We start from the raw sequence: 17,883 nt of genomic DNA, 5'->3' as shown, positions 1-17,883 counted from the left end.
ATTCTTGGTGCGTTTCCCCGTGCTTTTGTCYCCTAGACCTTGCTGCGTGTCCCCGTCCTTGCAAAGCGCCCGGGGGGGAAGTCGGGCTCGGGCGGAGGCTGGTGCCGAGGGACGCGGGGAGCATCGGCCCGGCAGCGCCTGGGCGAGCGCCGCGTCGTCCTCCGGCCCCTTTTCGCGCCGCTCCTTTGTGCGCCGCTGTTTTTACAGCTGTCGCCAGCGGTTTTGAGCTTTAAAGTTTATTTTCTTCCCTCTGGTTGTCGTCACAGGTTTGTTTGCTTTCGCCCTGCGACATCTTGCCGTGGCTTGGTTTTAGGGGCTCGGAGGTAGGACCGTCGCCGCTCGTCGGGCCCTGCCGCYGGAGGGAGCGTGTCGCTTGGCCGCGCTGCAGTGGGTTTTAACGGAGGGCGTGAAAAAATGCCCGAATTCAGAGGCTTTCTTGCTTTCACCCATAGATTAGTAGGACATGGTGGTTGTCACCCGCTTCGGCGCACGCCGGCGCGGTGCTGGGGAGGGGTCTGACTGGTGGTAGCGGAGCTATGAGCGCCTAAAGTGCTTTAGTTTTTTTTATTATTATTATTATTATTATTATTATGTATTCTGGCTTTTTTGTGTTGTCTGTAGATTTGATTTCTCCTCTCCTGCTTTCTCTCTACGCTTTCTCCCCTTGCCCAAAGCCGACGGGGAATCAACGCCTTTCTCCCCACTCTGTTCCCGGTACCTCACCCATCTTCCCCAGCCCCAACCGCTTCCGAAAATCCCGCTCCGTGTGYGGACCGTGCAAAAACTGCTGAACTACAACGCGAAGCAGGAGATGCCGGAACAGATGCTAAGCGGAGGAATTAATGATCACTGAAGTGGTGGCATCAGCTTTTTTTTTTTTTTTTTAAGTCAAAACCCATCGCCGAGCGTGCGCTGCGGGACGGGGGAGGCAGCGCTGGGCATTTCCCCAGGGGCAGGTGCGTGCGTGCGTTGGGTTTGAGGGTTTTTTTGTACGTTTATCATCCCGAAGATAAATGGGAAGGATCTGCCCCATAAATCTTGTAGGCAGCTGTGTTAACAGGCTCCGAGATGACCCGTGTGCTTAACGTATGGGCCCGGCTGTGCTGCGCCTGTCCCTGCAGGTACCYGATCCCGCAGGCGCCGTCGCTGACCTCTATCCCGCGGCTTCGCCGTGCCGCGGTGGTGCGGAGCGTCTGCTTTCGGCGCCCAGCCCGCGTGCTCGTCCTGGGCAGGCCGTTTTGGCCAAGGGAAGCAGCCGGCACGGCACGAGCCCTGCCCCGGGGCAATTCGGGCAATGCTGGTTATCCCCCCCGGGTCGCGTGGGAACRGACCCCGGCAGATCGTGGGAATTTTTCCTTTTCATTCGAGTCATCCCATCCCACGTACGTTCCCATCGCCTTCCTCTGCCCGCGCCGGCTTTTGGGCTGAGTTTACCAGCCGTAAGATGGGAGCTTTGGGATCAGGACCCAAAGTCTTTGCAGCAAGATCCACCAAAGCACTCGCTTCTCTCCAGCGAGCGGAAAAAACCCTGAGCCTTTCAGGTCCTTTATTTTCTGAAAGATCCGGAGCTCGTCTTTACCAGCCGACTTCGGTCCGACCGAAAACCGGTCATTTCGAGGCGGAGGCRATGAAATCGGAGCTCTCCTACCTGGGGCAAAGATTCCTGCTCTGCCACTTTGAGCATCCGATAAGAGGTGGCCTGGCAGCGGAGAGGCAGCCGGCCGCCCCCGCGCCGCTCAGGATCCCCGAGCTGCCTTCCAGGTGTTTGGCATTTCTTTTTATCCCCCCCCTTTCTTTTTTTTTTTTTTTTTGGAATTGTTTTGTCATGCGCCGGGAAAAGGAAGTGAACACCTTGTCTAGTCCCATCCACAGCCGATGTCCTGTAAACAGCGTCGCGCTGCAGCTCGTAACTGCGTTCTGTTCCAATCTGTTTTTTCCGATTTCTGGGGTAGATAGGGCTGGTAAATAAACAGGCAGAATTTACAGCCCGTCTTAAATGCCCTGATTTTTTATTTTTTTTCCCCTCTTACAGTTGTGCTCTCGGTGAATCGAGGTGACTTTCCCGGAAGATGCCTCGTTAAAACGCATCCGGGGGGGGTTTTCTCGCCTAGCAGGAGGAGCGGCGTGCTGGTCCAGGGAGCGAACCCTTGCCAGGAAAAACAACTTTGCTGGTTTGCCTGGGACTAAAGCTAATTACTAGTCGACTAATTTTATTGATTTCGAATCCCTTTTAGCGGAGATTTCGCTCTGAGGCTGATCGCCAGAGCGATTAGGACACAAAGCCGCTTAATTTGGAAGTGTTTATCAAGCGGCCTTCTGTCACCTCTGTTTCCAATCAAATTACGGTGGCACCAGCGTCTTTATCGGCGACCCGCGCTGTCCCGCTGCCGACGGAGGTGGGCGACTCGCGCGGGAGCGGGGCACCCTCCGCGCTTCCCCCGGGGCCGCTGGCGGGGTAGGAAAGGTTAAGTATATTCATAGACTTAAGCAGGGTAGACTGCTGACGGCGGGGTTTTTATTCCCAGCCGGCACCGTGCGACCGTCCTGCTCCGACGTGGGCAGAAATGGAAGCCCCGGGGGCTTTGGGGGTTTCGGCATCCGAAAAACCAGCCGTGCGTTGCAGGATCCTGCCGTTCGCCCGCTCCGTGCACGCTCCTGCCCAGCGCGAGAGCAGAATTTGCCCCCCCATCTCTCCAAGGTTTGCCAGGGACATCTGATAAAAGCTGGCTACGCTGGATAGACCTCTGAAAAGGGAAAAATAGCGTTTGTCAAAGCAGAAAATTGAGCTAGCCCTGCCCGGCGACCCCTCCGAAGCGACCGGGGGGCTCTTCCCCCGCAAGCTGCTGGGCGAAGAAGCTCCCGGCTCCCTTCGCTTCCCCGCAGCATCCTGGCGGATCTGCCGGCATCGCCCCCCTCCAGCCAAACGAGGGGCTCGGCCTAAAGATTTTTAACAGACTTTTACAAACTCGCCGTTTCGCCCCAACTCAAACCTCTCCCCCTCCCCATTTGGGTCCCATAGCTCTGCTCAGTTTGGGCATTTTACAGCTCGGGAAAACTCCTAAAACTTGGGGGTTTCTGCGCTGGGCTTGCCAGTGGCTCGAGGGACAACCCGGTTTCCAGGGTAGCTTTCGGGGCCGTGATTGATTATCGAAGCTGGAGCAGGCAGCTCTTTGCATGGCATTTTCTGCTCCAGGAATCCCGTGCATTCGGCCTGGAAGCGGCATATGGAGAATTGAGCAGGAGGGACCGCGCGTGGCTGCTGGGATGTGGGAATGGGGGCAGAAAACCATACATCCTTCTTAATGAGTTTGCTCGTTTAAGAATTACGTGTTTAAAGTGGCTGCTTTACTCCTCCCGTTCCTTCTGCGTGGGGAATTGCTCCTGGTGCCCCGTGTCCCAAATTACCTGCACATAACCTCGGGATATTGCTAATTATATRCGACGACTTTTGCGTACCTGAAAGTGCCCGGATAAAATATGCCCGTAACTGGAAAAAAAAACAAAAATCTCCCAGATCTGAATCGAGGCTTGGGAGCCCTCTGCTAAAATTTGGGCTGGAGCAGACGGTGGCCGCTGAGCTTGGCAGGCGCGAGGGGTCGTGCGGGTTTATGGGGTGGCGCGGGCCACCCCGGGGCAGGGGGAGCAGAGGGGAGACGTGTGTCTCGAAGCAAATGCACCAGCAACCTGCTTAACTTTGGAAAGCGAGGCAGGAAGCGGGGAAGGATTTACGGCCCGCGGGGTTCGGGTGGTAAATTTGCCTTTGACGTTGCAACTTAAGCTTGAGCTGAACTGGTTTTGAACGTGCGCCCTTTACGGGACCCCTGCTTGTTTTTGGAGGAGATGCAGAGATTGGAGAGGGAAGACAGGATCTATTATCAGGTGGAGGGCTTTTTTTTACCAAGACTAAACTTGGACAAATTATTTTTATCCATGCTGAGAGCTTATAACAGGGCTCGTCTATCAGCTCTTCTTAGCTCCAGCATAAAAATCATTTAAAAAAAAAATTGCTGTCTGACAGCTACATCTTATTCTATTAGTACATTTTAATTAGAACACGAGCAAGAAATGCATTATGAATATTCATGATCAGGGTTATTAAAATGCACAATTAATCTGTACGTTTTTTAATAACTATATTAATGGAAGGAGGCGGTAGTTCCTATTTTTGTGTTTTCTGAATTGGAAAGTGTGCCTTAACTTGGTTAGTTGGGAAATGGCTTTCTTTTAAAATCAAGTTGGCTGCCAGCAGCTGCGCGCACACGTGGGCGTCTATAGAAACTGCGCGCGCCCTGCCTTGGGGGAAGGTTAGAAACGTCGCAGAGTCGGGCCCTCAAAAGTCAGGATACGCCGGAATTAAACTCGCGCGTGCARGCGTCGTGCAGCTCCGCACCACGAGATTTGGGGACATCGTCTTGATCGGGGACATCGTCTTGGTCGGCGCCAGCGATGCCGCGGGGAAGGCCGGCGCCGGAGAGCGAGGTCCGGCGTTAGGAGCTGGGAAAAGCGGGACCGTGTTCAGTGACGACTTCAGTCGCGCCCGTAGAGCAAAGCTCTGCCGAGCGCCGGAGAGGGGCGGCTTTCCAAATGCTTCTACCTTTGGCCCAACTTTGGCTTTTCAGAGGTTGGGTGTTTGCTGCCCCATTTTAGCTCCTTGCTGATACGAAGGGAGCAAATAGGTTTGCATTAGACGCACGGCGTTTGCTGGAAGCAAGCAGTCAGGTTTTTCTCCCCGTGTTCATCCCGGAAACAGCCGAAGTCTTAAAACACCTGTAGGCTGCAAACGGGAGACGTTGCAGACGCCCTCCCCGCTGGTGATTATAGCTCGGGGAAAGACGTGCGACCTTCTTTGCCGCGGCCTCGAAAGGCGAGCGCTGGCCGGGCGGCCCCGTGCCYGCGCGCGGGCAGAGCCGCTTTCGCCCGTGCGGGTTGCGTGCCCGTTCCAGAGCCGCGCGCCGCTTTATTTGCTGGTCGGATGGAAGCGCGATAACCTCAGTTCACCTTGGCAGCAGCGCGATCGCGTGAACGTCAGCACCCAGAGGGGGAAAAAAGGGGGGGGAATGGGGAAAAAAAAAGGCCTTTTTGGTTTCCCCTTGCAGGGTTAGTTTGCTGTTCCAGTCTCTGGGCGCTGCTGCTTTTGCAGCCCGGTTGCAACTCCAAAGCTGCTTAGAGCAGGACGGGATTTTTCTCCCCATTCCCRCTCGGCTGGAGTGGAGGGAGAGGGCTGATCCCAGCGTACGAGTTGCACGTTGCCGGGATCGGGACACCCGGACCACGACGCGCCGTTCGGGCACCATCCCTCTGCCCGCGCACCCCGCGGAGTGGCGCGAGCGGGTGTCCCTGTCCCTCGGCACCGATCCGGTGGCTGCTGCCGATGCCTCCCGTCACCCGTAGCGCTCGCTTCGTCCTCTCTCCCCCCATGCTTGGGGAGCCCTGGCAGGGATTTTTCAGGAATTTGGGCAAAAAAAAAAAACCCCATCCTGGCCTTGCAGGCACCTGAAGTGTCTCCAGATCCCCCCAGCAGCCTGCGCCGCGGTGTCCCCTGCAGCGTGGCCCGGCCTGGGGCAGCCCCGCGGTCATCGGGGGGGTACAGAAAGGACCGGGCATGGGGGAGGCCGGGCGATTTTTGCCTGCCGTCGACGACGAGGAGGACGGGGGCGAGCGAAAGGAGGGACGTTTGGTGCCGTCGGGGCTGGCCGAAGTCCTCGTCCTTCCAGCGCGCGGCGTGAGTTTGCCGAGGACGTTCGGGGCCGCGGTTGCTGTTTGCGTCTTCRCCCTGACCGTTGAGCTGCTTTAAAAACACCCGTGAAAGCAAAATGAATAGAAGGAGCGTTTCTGCCTCCTGATCGCGATTGGTGTTTGYGGGGTATGCAGATGAATTGCTTTAGAAAAACACATTAGCAAAGCAAAAGTTTATTCTAGGAAGTAGGAGGTGGGAGAATTGGCAGTAATTCTCCCTAGTATCCAAGGTATTATTAGAGGCTTATCCCTGCTCTGCACAGTAATCACATTGGAAATTTTTGATTAGAAAACAAAATCTAAATGAGAATTATGAATATTCATTAGGTGTAGAGATTAATATGCATAATTATGCAAATTAGACAGCAATTAAACACCAATTCTCTGGGGAAATGATTAACACAAAGGCACAGAAATAGAAGGATGTAATTTGAAAGAAGTTTCTGGTTAAATGAACAGTAAGGGGAGCGGAGGAGACAAATACATGGCGTGTTTGCCATAATAATAAGCTTTGCTAAAATGAAATTGGTGTGCGCCCTCAAACTCTGCACCCACCCCGTTGCCTTGTTCCCTGCAAGCGCCCGTTGTTCTCTGCAGTCCTTCGGTGTTGTCGCTGTGACCAGAGGGTACGAACCGATCTCTCTTTTTTTAAAAAAAATAAATCTCGCCGAAGGTCCTCCAGGCATCAGGGCCGTTGACACATACTGCATTTGAAAAGGCAAAAGCGGTGGATTTGGTGGGAATCTGCAGAGAGCCCGGCCGGATCCCCAAGGACCCYGAGCTTGGAGAGGGCTCTCGGTCCTGGGTTGTGCTGGTTGGCGCTGGGGAGACGGATGCCGTGTCGGTCACGTGTTGGTGGTGCTGGTCCCTTTGCCCCAGGAAGGTCTCGCCTCCCGCGGTTTCTCCGCGAGGGTGTCCTGGCCACGGGCCGGGAGCTGCCTTTGGTGCTGGCCCCAGGGTGACTCTCGCTTGCTGCAGCCCTCCATCGCCAGAAGGCCACGAGCGTGATGGGCCCCTTGGTCCTGCCCATGCCGGGAAGGGAGCGTTCTGGGTCTGCTAGGTAATGCTGCGGTTAAAAATTCATTAAAGTTGTTCAAAGCATTTTTGGTCAATGCAGAGTCCGAGATGGTGAAGCTGAGTTAATGAACAAGACTGTCCTAAAAAGCCAGTGGTTTCTGCTATCTACGCTCTGGTTGTTGGAGCGGGAGGAGTGATTTTGAGTGTGTTTCCATCAGGAATATGCTATTTTATGTAGGTAAGAACAAATCCACTCGCAAATGGCAACAGCGTGGTTGCTGGATGCTGCCGGGAGCTGCTGCACTAGGTCATGAATACGGCCCCGTTGCGAGGAGGGCTGTATTGCCCCAGCAATCAGATTAGGATTTCCAAGACAAGCTAAAAAAAGATAGAAACATCACTCTGATCTGTGCTGTTCATGCTCCTAAACCACTTGCAGATCTCCCCGCTGGCCCCAAGCAGCTCTGCCGAGATATCGGCCATGCAGGTGGAGTGGGCAACCTTGCAGGTCCACGTCACGGGCGTACCCGCTCCCCCAAAACTGGCCTCGGCATGGCAGTGCCCTGCACCCAGCTCTGCCACCACATGTCTCTAAAACAGCACTATGCCAACGGCTGTTCGGCCAACCCACAGGAACAGCTTCGTAGCCACACAAGCGTCATCCAGCGGGCACCAACGCGGTGGTCTCCGTGTGAAGGAAGCCCAGCTCTGCCTTGCATGGTGGTTTTTTTGTGCATGGCATCTGTGGGTTTAGGGTCCTGTCTGTTTTGGCTTTGTAATTCCTGAAGTGCAAGTCTGGGGTGATATCACCCTAGTTGACTTTGGCCATGTCCCATGTGCTGGTGGCCCCAAAGGCCCAGGCTGGGTGGACCTGGCAGGTGATGAAAGATCTCCTGTCGGGAGAAGGTTGCATGCCACCACCTGCGTGGAGTCACATTGCAAAACCCTCGTGTTTGGTTTGCTGCCATTTTGGATCGTATCACCTTTGCAAAGGATACGCTTTGGGGGACTGRAAGTTAAATCAGCAGGAGCGTGTTTTGATCAGCCCCGGGTTGAGGCCAGTAGGACGCCTTCACCTGCAAGAGCATGGGGGTGTCTTAAATAAAAGTCACCCTCAAACAAGCCCGACTAAGCTGCAGGCAACACGTTGTACCCCAGACAATTCACAGCTGAGGCTCTAACAGGCCTAGGCGCTCTTTTGATCTCCTCGCATGTAACGCAGAGCAGGATTTGGCCCGTGATCTAACAGAGCAGCAGCGCGAGCATGACGGGTCTGTTTGCACACTGCAGACGCGGGCAAAAATCAGCTCCCGCCGGAGCACTGGGACACGTACAATAAGTTTTTAATTTGTAGCCCTCTTAAACATCAGTCTCCAGGGAAAGCGGGTTCGTAGGCAGCCTCTCGCAAAAAGCGGAGTTAAAATACTTGTTTCTCCTCTTCCCACTGTCCTGTGTTTTGAAGCGTTTCCAAGCTGCAGTACGGTTTGCTTTGAAGTTGGCAGAGCAAACCCTCAGCTGAATTGGGAAGGTGAGGACGGAGAGGGGAGGATCGGTCACACCGAGTGGAAGTGGTTTATTAATGAAAATATTGTTTTGTTTGTAGAAGGAAGAGTTAATTTTGCGAGAACACCTTTGAGGCTTTGCTGATAAAGCAAGAGTAACCTTTGTTCTTCCTGTTTTTCGGTAGGTTTGGATGAAAGACCRGGATCAGGTTCCTGGGGAACGGGAGATCAAAACAGCTCCACATTTGACCAAGGAAGGGTAAGGATGAAGCATAAACACTGAGCTCCAACAAAAATAAACGGGGGCTTTATGGTGATTTCTCAGCGTGCGTGTTTGTGCCCAAGTTGGTTCTAGCCCTGGAAGAGGTTTTTTCACCCCATTTTAGATGGGGGGCAAGGCTGGCCCTTGCTTGGGGGCTGGACCAGGAGCGTCGGTGAAAGATGGGAGGTTTGAAGGGGTTCGGGAGGGAAGGGATCAAGGCTGCGACAGCTTATAACTGGGGGCCTGAGGAGGGGAAGAGAGAAAAGACATTAACTTAATTGAAATGGTGGTTTTTTGACAGATGCTCATGTTTTAATGGGTTTGTGTGATTCGTTTTCGCAATGGCACCGTTCCCTTCCCTTAGGTCAGTGCTGGAACAGGCGCTGTGTCATTTCTCATTTTTATAGGCCTTCTCTTCTTCCCCCCGCTCCGATTCGGGGAGGGGGAATCGTGTGGGGTCTTTGCCACGAGAAGCACTTCTCACCTGGTGGGTGCCAGGCTGCTGAAGGAAGGCAAAAATTGGAGAGGAGCTGCCAGCGTGGGGCAAACCGCCTGTATTTCTCTGCTTTGGTGCCACATCTCCTCCTCCTGCTGTGGTCTCGTGGCCGTGCTGGCCTGCTCTCCCCCGTATGAGGAGAAGTGCTGGACGGAGGATGGACAGAGCTAATGTCTTGCCCGTTCATACCTCACTGGCTGAGGGTGACCAATGCCATCTCTGCACTTTGGGGAATAAGATCATTTCTGTGCCCTCTTAAAAGGTGCCTTTGACTCTGACCCTTCCCACTGAGTGCGTTTGCGTGCRGTGCAGCTGATGCAACTTTGGGGCTAAGGTGGCTTTTTTGGTATCTCCTGAGAGTGCTCAGCAATAAAACAGCAACTTGGGTCTTTCTCTTCCCTTCCTCAATTCCTGATACCAGGTTAAGAGAATATCAGAAGGAATCACACTGTGTTAAATTGTGCGTCTGTATACGTATATCCACGCACACTTTGTATTTGGCTCGGTGTCCTCACGTGTCCGGTGATAAATGTCCTCTGTCACTTCAGCAGAACTATGGTGAAGGCCCRCATTACGGAGAGCACCGGGACCTGCCGTCTCACAACAGCATATCTTCATCACCATTCCTGGGACCTGGACTAGTGGGTAAGTGCCCTTGAGCTGCCTGATGGATACCGGGTCAAAGCAGGTGAAATTTAACACTGGGAGCATTTACGCTGGCCAGAATTACTGTACTCCCCCATCAGACCTTCTCCAGAAGGTGCTATCAAAGCTGTGGTTAAAGGAGCTGCTGTCCAGAGGGTCTCGTCAGCCTCCAACAYGTACACGACAGCCTTTGTATTTTATGCACGTGATTATTTTTCCCTGTTTTACAGTAGCACCCAGAGGCAATAGCAGAGATTGATGCCCACCGTGCTGGCACGGAAGAGGCTGAGTTTGCTCTTGGGAGCTGGTAATCAAGGGTAGGAAAGCACRGCGGAGGGACACAGCTCGTCCTCAAGGTCTCACAACAGGCTYGTGATGGCTGGCTGCGGAGCCCAGGTGTCCCGGGCTCCGGTGTGCGCTGGGGTCGCGCTCCGGAGCGAGTTGCTGAAGCTGCCGGCGGGTGACGGGAGGGAGCACCCCGGGGCGAGGACACRTTTGTGCACCTGGTGGCGGTGTGCRGGTGCCACCAGCTGCGTCCTCCTCTCTCTTTCCGCGCTGTGACCTTCTCCCCGATCCTGCGCTGGGTACCCGGGAGCACCATCGCGTAGCAGAGCCCGTCTCGCTTTGCTTTGCAGAAACTCGGGGACAGCGCAGTCCCCGCAGACAACCAGGGGTGCTCTCACCTTGGTGCAGCGGGATTTGGGGGCATGTTCTTGTGCCCTGCTCGGGCAGAGCCTGCTGCAAAGCTCTAGCAGCCCCTTCCAGCTCCTCCATCCCCTGCTGCAGCCGGGCAGCGTGAGGGACAACGCGGCCCTACGCTCCCGGTGACCTGCAAGCGCAGCGCACCCGCCATCCCCCCTGCTTTCCTGGAGACGGTGACTGCGCATGACTGGATGTAARGACACGCGTGCGACCATTTACCCAGTTACCTCTCCAAGCTCRGAGGTGGAAGGAGAGATTAAGAGCAGAAAATATCCATCCTGAAGGGCTTAGAGAGCACTAATTACATTAAGCAAGGAATTGGGGTTAGTCCTCCCCACCTTTTCCAAAGCATTGGCAGTTAAAATCCTCCAGCAAATGTGGAAGGAGAGGYGTCAGGGCAGTTCACGGCATTTGCTCGTATTTTGGAAGGGTGGGGTTAGAAGAGGGAATTGTATTTAAAACAGAAAATCCCCACTACCCTCAGAGGTTCCTCCTTCTCCGGAGCTGGTTAGAAAGGGGAAGAGAAGAGCCTGGTAGCGCTAGGAAGCAGGTGTCCGCGCGTTTCCTCCTTCTGCGCCGTGGCTGGTGGAAGGGGCTCGYTGTCAGATCCAGCGCTCTCGCTGGTCCGCTCCTCTCCGTGTCAGATGGGAATGTTTAATTGCCCCTCTGGGGTCCTGTGCGGACAGGGAAGAGCATTTCCAAGAGGCTCTCCCCTGCTGCTCTTGAAGGGCGTTATTCCTTCCCATTTTCTGCCCCAGGAGGATGCAAGCAAAGCAGAAGAGATGTTTCTTGATGAAAGCAGGGGAGTCTTGATGAAATTCAGTAGGGTTTTTTGGGGGCGTTGGAGCGGGGGAGCCCATCCCACCCCTGCRGCAAAGTCAGCCTTGAAAGTTTCCAACCGAGAAGGAGCTGCCTCGGGAGGAACATGGAGGTTTCCCGTTTGATGTGTGCAAGGAAGACGTGTTGGCTTCCGCTCAAAGACAGGACTCCAGGTCTTTGGCAAGCGCCTGGGCGCTCCCTGGCAAGGCTGCGAACCCAACCGGTCCCTAGCAGGTGGAGCTGGAGCCTCCACTGCCTGGGCTGGAGGTCATTTCCATGAGCTGTCGCTAAGGCAGAAGGGGAGCTGATGTCTTGCGGCACCCAAAACCCCATGCCCACCCCGAGCCTGCCCACCCGAGAAGGCAGCGGCACACGTTGCTTAAGACTTGGGTGCCCTTTGGGGCTGCGTCTCCCAGGACGGGTGCAAGGTCTCGTCTGCTGGCCCGGACGGTCGGGGTTCGCCAGTGAGAGCCCCGTTGCCAAAACAGGAGCTGGGGAGGCCAGGAAGGAGCAGACAGGAGGACATCTCACGTTTCAAAGTCATGTTYGTTCCTAAAATTGAATGTGGTTAAAATAGAAAACACCGATTCCTGGAGCAGATTCCAAAATAAATAGGTTTTGCTTTGCCTCTTTGCTCATGTACTGAGAATGACAGACCAAAGGAAGACCACGGGTGAGGTTTGCCCTTCCTTCTCGCCAAACTGCTTCTGCAAACTTTTCAAGGGGTGAAATGATAAATGGAAGATGAGAGAAATGAGAACAGGAACCCTCACACACCATTTTGCGTATGGCAGCAAAAAAAAAAGAGCAGCAAAGTGGAAGGGAAATGCAAACTTTGGAGGTGTGTCGCTTGAACCGACAGCCCCTGGTTTCCAGAAGGATTCCCTTTTGAGGAGAACAAGCTGGAAAAGCTAATGCTAATGGGATGATTTAGTGGAACTGATGAATTTTAAAACATGAGGAGATAGAAAGCGCAGATTAGGGTCAACCTGTCAAGTGGTCTGGGATAGATGAAAGATGCGTGAGACTATTTTCTAAGCCCTTCTTCAAAATCGGAGTTTATATCTATTGCTCACTCTACTTCGAGGAGGATCAGAAACCACTAGAAGAAATATTTCAAGAAGAGCATGTTTTGTGTCGGAAATGACGGGCTTGGCCAGTTATAGAGGGAGAGGCTGAGCTGAAAAGGCTCTGCAAAGAAACATCTGAATTTTGGCTTCCTCCGTTAGTGTGGGGTCTGAGCAGCAAATCTCTGCCGGCTGCCGTAGTAAGGGGGGCCACGGAAAGATGGGCCCAAGAGCTGCTAATTCCTCCAGGTAATTTTCTCATGTTTGTGCTGTTTCCCGGCGGCAGGTTGCAGCGAGTCATCTAAAGATGCCTGCAAAAGCCTGTCTGAAATGGGACCAGCGCTCTTCCTGCACTGAAAAGCGAATGCTGTCCAGCCAGCACTGGCTGGAAAAATTGAGCTCAATTTTGGTTTTTGGGTTTTTTTTTCTCCGCTTTCCACATACATCCAGAAAATGGAAAGGAATCTCGTGACTCGCAGGCCTTTGGGCGAGGGGGCTCCCTGTCAGCCTGAGCTTCAGCACACTTGCCCGTCTTGCCCACAGGGGTTAAACTAGTCCTCCGCTTCCTGGGAAGGGAGGCAAGGTTATGCCCGGCAGCCGCTGTGCAAGGAGAGCTTTAGGTCGAGTCCTTTAGAGGTTGGAGAATTCACCTGTCTCCAGAGAGCTGGTTGCTTTTCAGGGCCGTGGTGTCGCGGAGGAGGAGCAGCGATGCAGCTGTGTGCTCCCTGCTGTCCCGCGAGCTTGTCTCACCGGTGGTTCTTGCAGCTGAGCTTGGAAAAACCTCGTGCTCCGGGGGTGTCACTGACATTGCAACGTGGGAAGGGGTTTTGTTGTGCCGYGCCGGCAGAACCTGGCACCTGGAGTCTGCTTCCCGCACAAGCTGCTTTGCATCTCGGTCCTTACCCAGGCCAGGTTTCATCAGAGACCCCTGCAGTGCCGCTCACATACTGATCCGACGTGAGCAGGGGGGTGAGGAGAGAACAGGTACTGCAGGCTGAAATAGCCATTTTGATAAAGAAGCAGCAGCATATATAAACTTGTTAATCCAAATTTCTTACTGATCTATTCCTGCGCTGGGCCTGACCTTGGAAGATCGGCTAGGGAAGGTTTGGTTGCACRTCGCTATGGATGTGTGGCTTGCAAGCAGTGATTATCACACGCCGAAGCAGTGAAGAACATTGGGTTTGGGTTATGCAGGGAAAAAAAAAAATTGAGAAAAGCAGTGAGAGCAGCAGCCAGGCAGCAAACTGGAGGAGGTCAGGGAAAGAATTGGTCCGGCATTCGGGGTGAGCGGCTGCTCGGTTCTGGTGGGGGGAGGATGCTTCAACAGCCTGCTCTAGGGGAGCATGAAGTCTTCTGCTGCAAAGTGCCGGGGAGATTGAAGCCTGGAGAGATGCAGTGCCTGGGGTTTCTTGCAAGCAGGCCATGAATATTGGGAGCGGGGAGGTACAGGCGCTGTGGGTTGGAGGTACGTTTACCTGCCTGCTCCTGTGCAGGGAGCCCAGGTCCTAAGGGCTGGTAGGGGGATGTCTCTGCAGGYTGCAGGGATATCCCGGCTGATGCCSMCCTCAYCCRAAACYRGTGTGAATTCTTGTAGCACRCTTTGACAGGAAGGGCRCTGATTTCTATTTGTCTGAGACACCCAAATTTGACATTTGGGGCTTTTACAAGTTGTTCTTTAGATGCACGAACAGCATCTGCCATGACGGGACCCTGGCTAGGGYGGCAGCTCGAGCACAGACCAAGAGCTGGGGCTGGCTCGTCCGCGGGACCCGCACGCGCCCCTGCTGCTCTGCCCCTTCTCTCGAGGCTCCCCGAGAGCCTGTCTAGGGGATGCTCGTCCGCTCATTGACGGGGATGGTACGAGAACAATCTTCAACCAGGTGCTTTCCAAAGCGTCGGAGGCCCCTCGGGTGCAGAACAGAGTCAGCAAGGTGATGGGGAAAAAAATTATTGGGTTTGCTGTGAGATTAGCGGGGTGGGAAATGCTCTTGTCTGCGTTGCGTTGGACTAGAGAACTTGAGGATTTTTTTTTTTCTCTCAAAAATCAGTCACTTTTTTACCRTTTGTCTTTGGTGAAGGGAGAGTTGGGGGGAGGACTGTTTAAACAGCAGGGGAACTGATAAGCCATAACAGATTTCTTTCTAGTAATTATTTCTAGCAATTAGCTGCTTTTCAGAGAAGTGTTTCTAATCCTGTGCGTATTGTGGGCTGTTGTGTTCTGCCTGGACAGTGGTTTTAAGCTGTGCACGGATGGGGCTTGTCGCCGCTCCCGGGTTTTTTTAACTTTTTTTTTTTCCTTTTAATCGCAAGCTGTCGTTTACCTCCCCTTTTCCCCAGGAAATAATTCTAATGGAATTATCGGATATTCTCCCTCCCTTCGAACAGGCCRTGCGGGGAGCGGAGGCGCATGGTGGGCGGCTGCATCGCTCGTGCGCGGGAACCCGCCGCCGCCGGGGCTGGGTGCAYGCGGACGGGGTGATGCGAGGGCACCCACGGGTGGGAAGAAGCGCAGGATATCGCGGGTCTGTAAAACACCCGTCTTCCTTCGGGGAGGCTTCTCGGCAAATGCGGAGGCAACGCGGATGGCCCAACGCGAACGGTTTGTACGCATCTGTGAGCCGGGCTCGTCTTGGGGAGCAAAACGTCAAAATCGCCCGTTTACTTAAAAGCGCTGCCCACATCGCCCTGTCGGACGYGCGCGAGGTTTGCTCGGGCGTTTCGGAGCGAAAGGGGGGCCAGGCCCCGGAGCAGAGCTTCATTTCGGCCTTGGCACGCGCGTGATCCTGCAAGAAGGGACACGCCGGGGAGAGATGGGGAAACCGCGTGTTAGAAAGGGTTGGAAGCAAAGAGGCTGCCGGCTGGCGCGGGCCAGGGGCAGGGAAAAATCCAGGGAGCCGATGGGGGTGGAAAAAGGCAGGAGGGGAAATGCTGGTCTCGTAGCAGAGGAAACCACTTAATGCCATAAATAATTGGAAATGCTCAATGCTGCCGGACGGTTTCGAGCTCCGCTGAGTCCTTCCTTGCTTAAGGTGCCCTCTGCAACATAGTGACAGCCTGGCCTCACCTTCCCATCCTAAAATTTGCAAAAGTAAGCCCGAAGGAGAGGGTTTTGAAGGGGAATCCCGTTTCTCAGTCAAGGGCTTTATTCCCAGCATCTTCTCAGTTTTCCCAGGATTCCTTAATGCCTGTACTGGCCTCTGGAAAATTGTAAAATTTTGGAGGTCTTTGGCTTTTGGAGGTCGCTGGAGTTTCTCGCCGGGAGGTGCTCTCGTCCCAGCTCGCCGTGCGTCCGTGGGTTTTGTGACCACGTTTCTGGTTCGCGGCCGTTCTCCGCGCTGCGGCTGCGGGATGGGAAGCCCGGCCAGCTCCGGCAGCAACCCGGCTCCCAGATGTGCCGGCAGGCAGCGCTTTCCGCGCGGTGTCCCCCCGGGGAGCAGAAGCCGCACGGTGTCCCTGCAGCCACGTTATAGCTTTTTCTCTCCAGCTCGACAATTAAATTTGCGATTTCTGCTGCTTTTTCTCTTTGGGTGCCGCCGCAAAAAAGAGCGCTTTCAGGCACTGAGCCTGCGCTCCGGTTCGCGATAGCCGGCAGAGTCTGCAGGACTGTCCTGCCTGCTGGTTTTAAAGTTACTTCCATTCTGCAAATCGCCTGCTGATCAAAGCGTAAAACAGATCGCCGGTACCGGGAGCGCTTTGTTTCTGACATGAACCAAGCGAGGCGCAAAAGAAGAAACGTCAGATGAAAGTAGCGGGGGTTAGGGGTTTTTTTTTTTGAGAAATATTGTGCAGATTTACTCTGGTTTGCAGTCTTTTTTTTTTTTTTTTCCCTTGCATAGTGTGTGCCAAGCAGCTTTCATTTTAGCTTTCTGTTGCATTTAAGGCTATCTGATAGTAGGAGAGGTGTTTTGCTTGCCGCTTAACCAGGCAAGCGATACATAGAAACAGCGATATATTTGCAGAAGAGAAGCTTGGCGGGCGCTTACTAGCTAAACCAACGTGGAATTACCCTGGTTTTCCTCTGATTTAGGAGTAATCGCGATGGGCCTGATGACACAACCTGTTGAGTTATTTGTGTAAAGTTGCCAGCGCTGCAGCAAAGATAGCTGCTAAGCTCTTTTAAAAATTAGGTCATTTAAGAGATCTGGCCTCTGACTTTTTGACCTGTGTTTACTTAACGGTTAAACCTCCGAAACGCAATAGCGATGGGGACCGGTGCGGCTGGCTGCCGCGAAGGCGAGGAGGGTCTCGATGCCCCGGACCCTTCCTGGGCTCTTGGGTTTGCAGTGGGACCTGCTCCGAAATTGGGGGTTGAGTTGGATGTCCCAGCGCTAAATGGTTCTGCAAAAACAAGCAGCCTCCTCTCCCGGCCCTTGCTGCCTCGCGGGGGCCGTTTGGGGGCAATTTATCATTTTGCTTTCACCTGCATCCCCAAAATCTTGGCTGCACGCAGCCAGCTAGCATCACCCCGGCGCATCGACCTGCATCTTAACAGGCTTCGGCGGTGGTTTTAGGTTCAGCACGTTGGCAAAATCCTCCCTCCTTCCCGATTTTGCTTGCGAAGGTAGGTGGGAGGCAGGAGGCGCTCGGCCCTTTTTGGCAAGGGGTTTGGCGCGGGGGGCTGCGGAGCCCATCACCGCCGCCGGCGCGGGACGGGACGGGCCAGGTCCTGTCCCCGGGTCTGAAGCCTTTTTGATCGTCCTCCCCCATCTCCCTTTTCCCCGGCGGCGCCTTCCGTAGGTTGCAATTAACAGCGGCGAAAAATTCCTCGTGGGTTTGCAGCCCGGGCAAACTTTTTTCTTTTATGGAAAAAGCGCCCGTTTCCCGCAGAAAAACGTCTCGCTTTGCATTGGGTGCGGGGGAAACCCCAAAGCCAAGCGTTGCGCTGTGACCGCCCCGTGCTCAGCATCACCCTGGGGTCCCCGCCGGGGCCGGCCGCTGCCCGGGCGCCTATTCGTGCCGTGTCCCGGGGGCTGCGCGCGGCGTGCGACTGCAAGGGAAGATACCGTGAGGACGTTTCGGAGTGGAAACATCTCAGCATGTGTGTTGGTTTCTTTTCTTTTTTTTTCTTTTCTTTTTTTTTTTTTCCTTGAAAACACTATTTTCAGCAGCGCGTGGGCAGGGCGAGGTTGAGCGTGTTTGATAAAAGCCGAGGCAGGGTGCTAAAGTTCGCTCGGCAGGGCCGGGCCACGTGGGTTTAAGCTCGAACTGGCGTATTCCCTAGGCGATCTGCAGGTCGAGAGAGATGCGCTGACTGCGAAGAGAGGAGCCGGCACGGTGGGAGTGGAAGGAGGGTGCTTGGAAAGGAAGGAGACAATTTTCTATTTGATGCCTGCTTTTTTGATCCAGSTTGGGGTGTTTTTTTGGGGGKTTGGTTTTTTTTTGTTTTTGCAAAGTCGAATATCCGTCGAGAAAGGGAGAGCAGGTCATCCCTCCACCGCAAGCAGCCGGAGTTCAGCTCTGAACGCTGCTGCTAGCAGTGCACCGAAATCAGATTTTCTATTGCGCGGGAGGCGCGTGCAGATTCTGTTGGTCGGTCATGCTTAGCTTTCGGTTTGCTCTGTCCCTGCCTCTGCCAAATTTGGATGTTTTTTTTTTTAAATCTGTCTGGAGGGTTTGGTTTTTTTTTTTTTTTTT

The 17,883-nt window shown here is 54.2% G+C and overlaps 1 protein-coding gene across 12 annotated transcripts in view; it reads left to right on the top strand.

The window, feature by feature from the left end:
• Window positions 1–17,883, top strand: part of TCF3 (transcription factor 3) — a 74,024-nt gene that overhangs the window by 31,934 nt on the left and 24,207 nt on the right. For 8 of the 12 annotated variants that reach the window (XR_003254717.1, XR_003254716.1, XM_026072736.1 and 5 more), the window contains 2 exons: window positions 8,441–8,514; window positions 9,562–9,658. The exons of 1 other annotated variant lie outside the window; for it this stretch is intronic. Coding sequence is in view for 9 of the 11 variants with exons in the window: in XM_026072736.1 (XP_025928521.1) it covers window positions 8,441–8,514; window positions 9,562–9,658 (171 nt within the window). In the remaining 2 variants the exon portion in view is untranslated. The remainder of the gene's footprint in view (window positions 1–8,440; window positions 8,515–9,561; window positions 9,659–17,883) is intronic. 3 more of the 12 variants (XM_026072788.1, XM_026072779.1, XM_026072709.1) reach the window with 1 other exon arrangement.

The sequence above is a fragment of the Apteryx rowi genome, unplaced genomic scaffold (genome assembly GCF_003343035.1).
Source record: "Apteryx rowi isolate R43461 unplaced genomic scaffold, aptRow1 scaffold_1091, whole genome shotgun sequence".
Taxonomy (NCBI): Eukaryota; Metazoa; Chordata; class Aves; order Apterygiformes; family Apterygidae; genus Apteryx; species Apteryx rowi.
The sequence above is the reverse complement of the archived record's forward strand: the minus strand, read 5'-3'. Positions and strand labels throughout refer to the sequence as shown.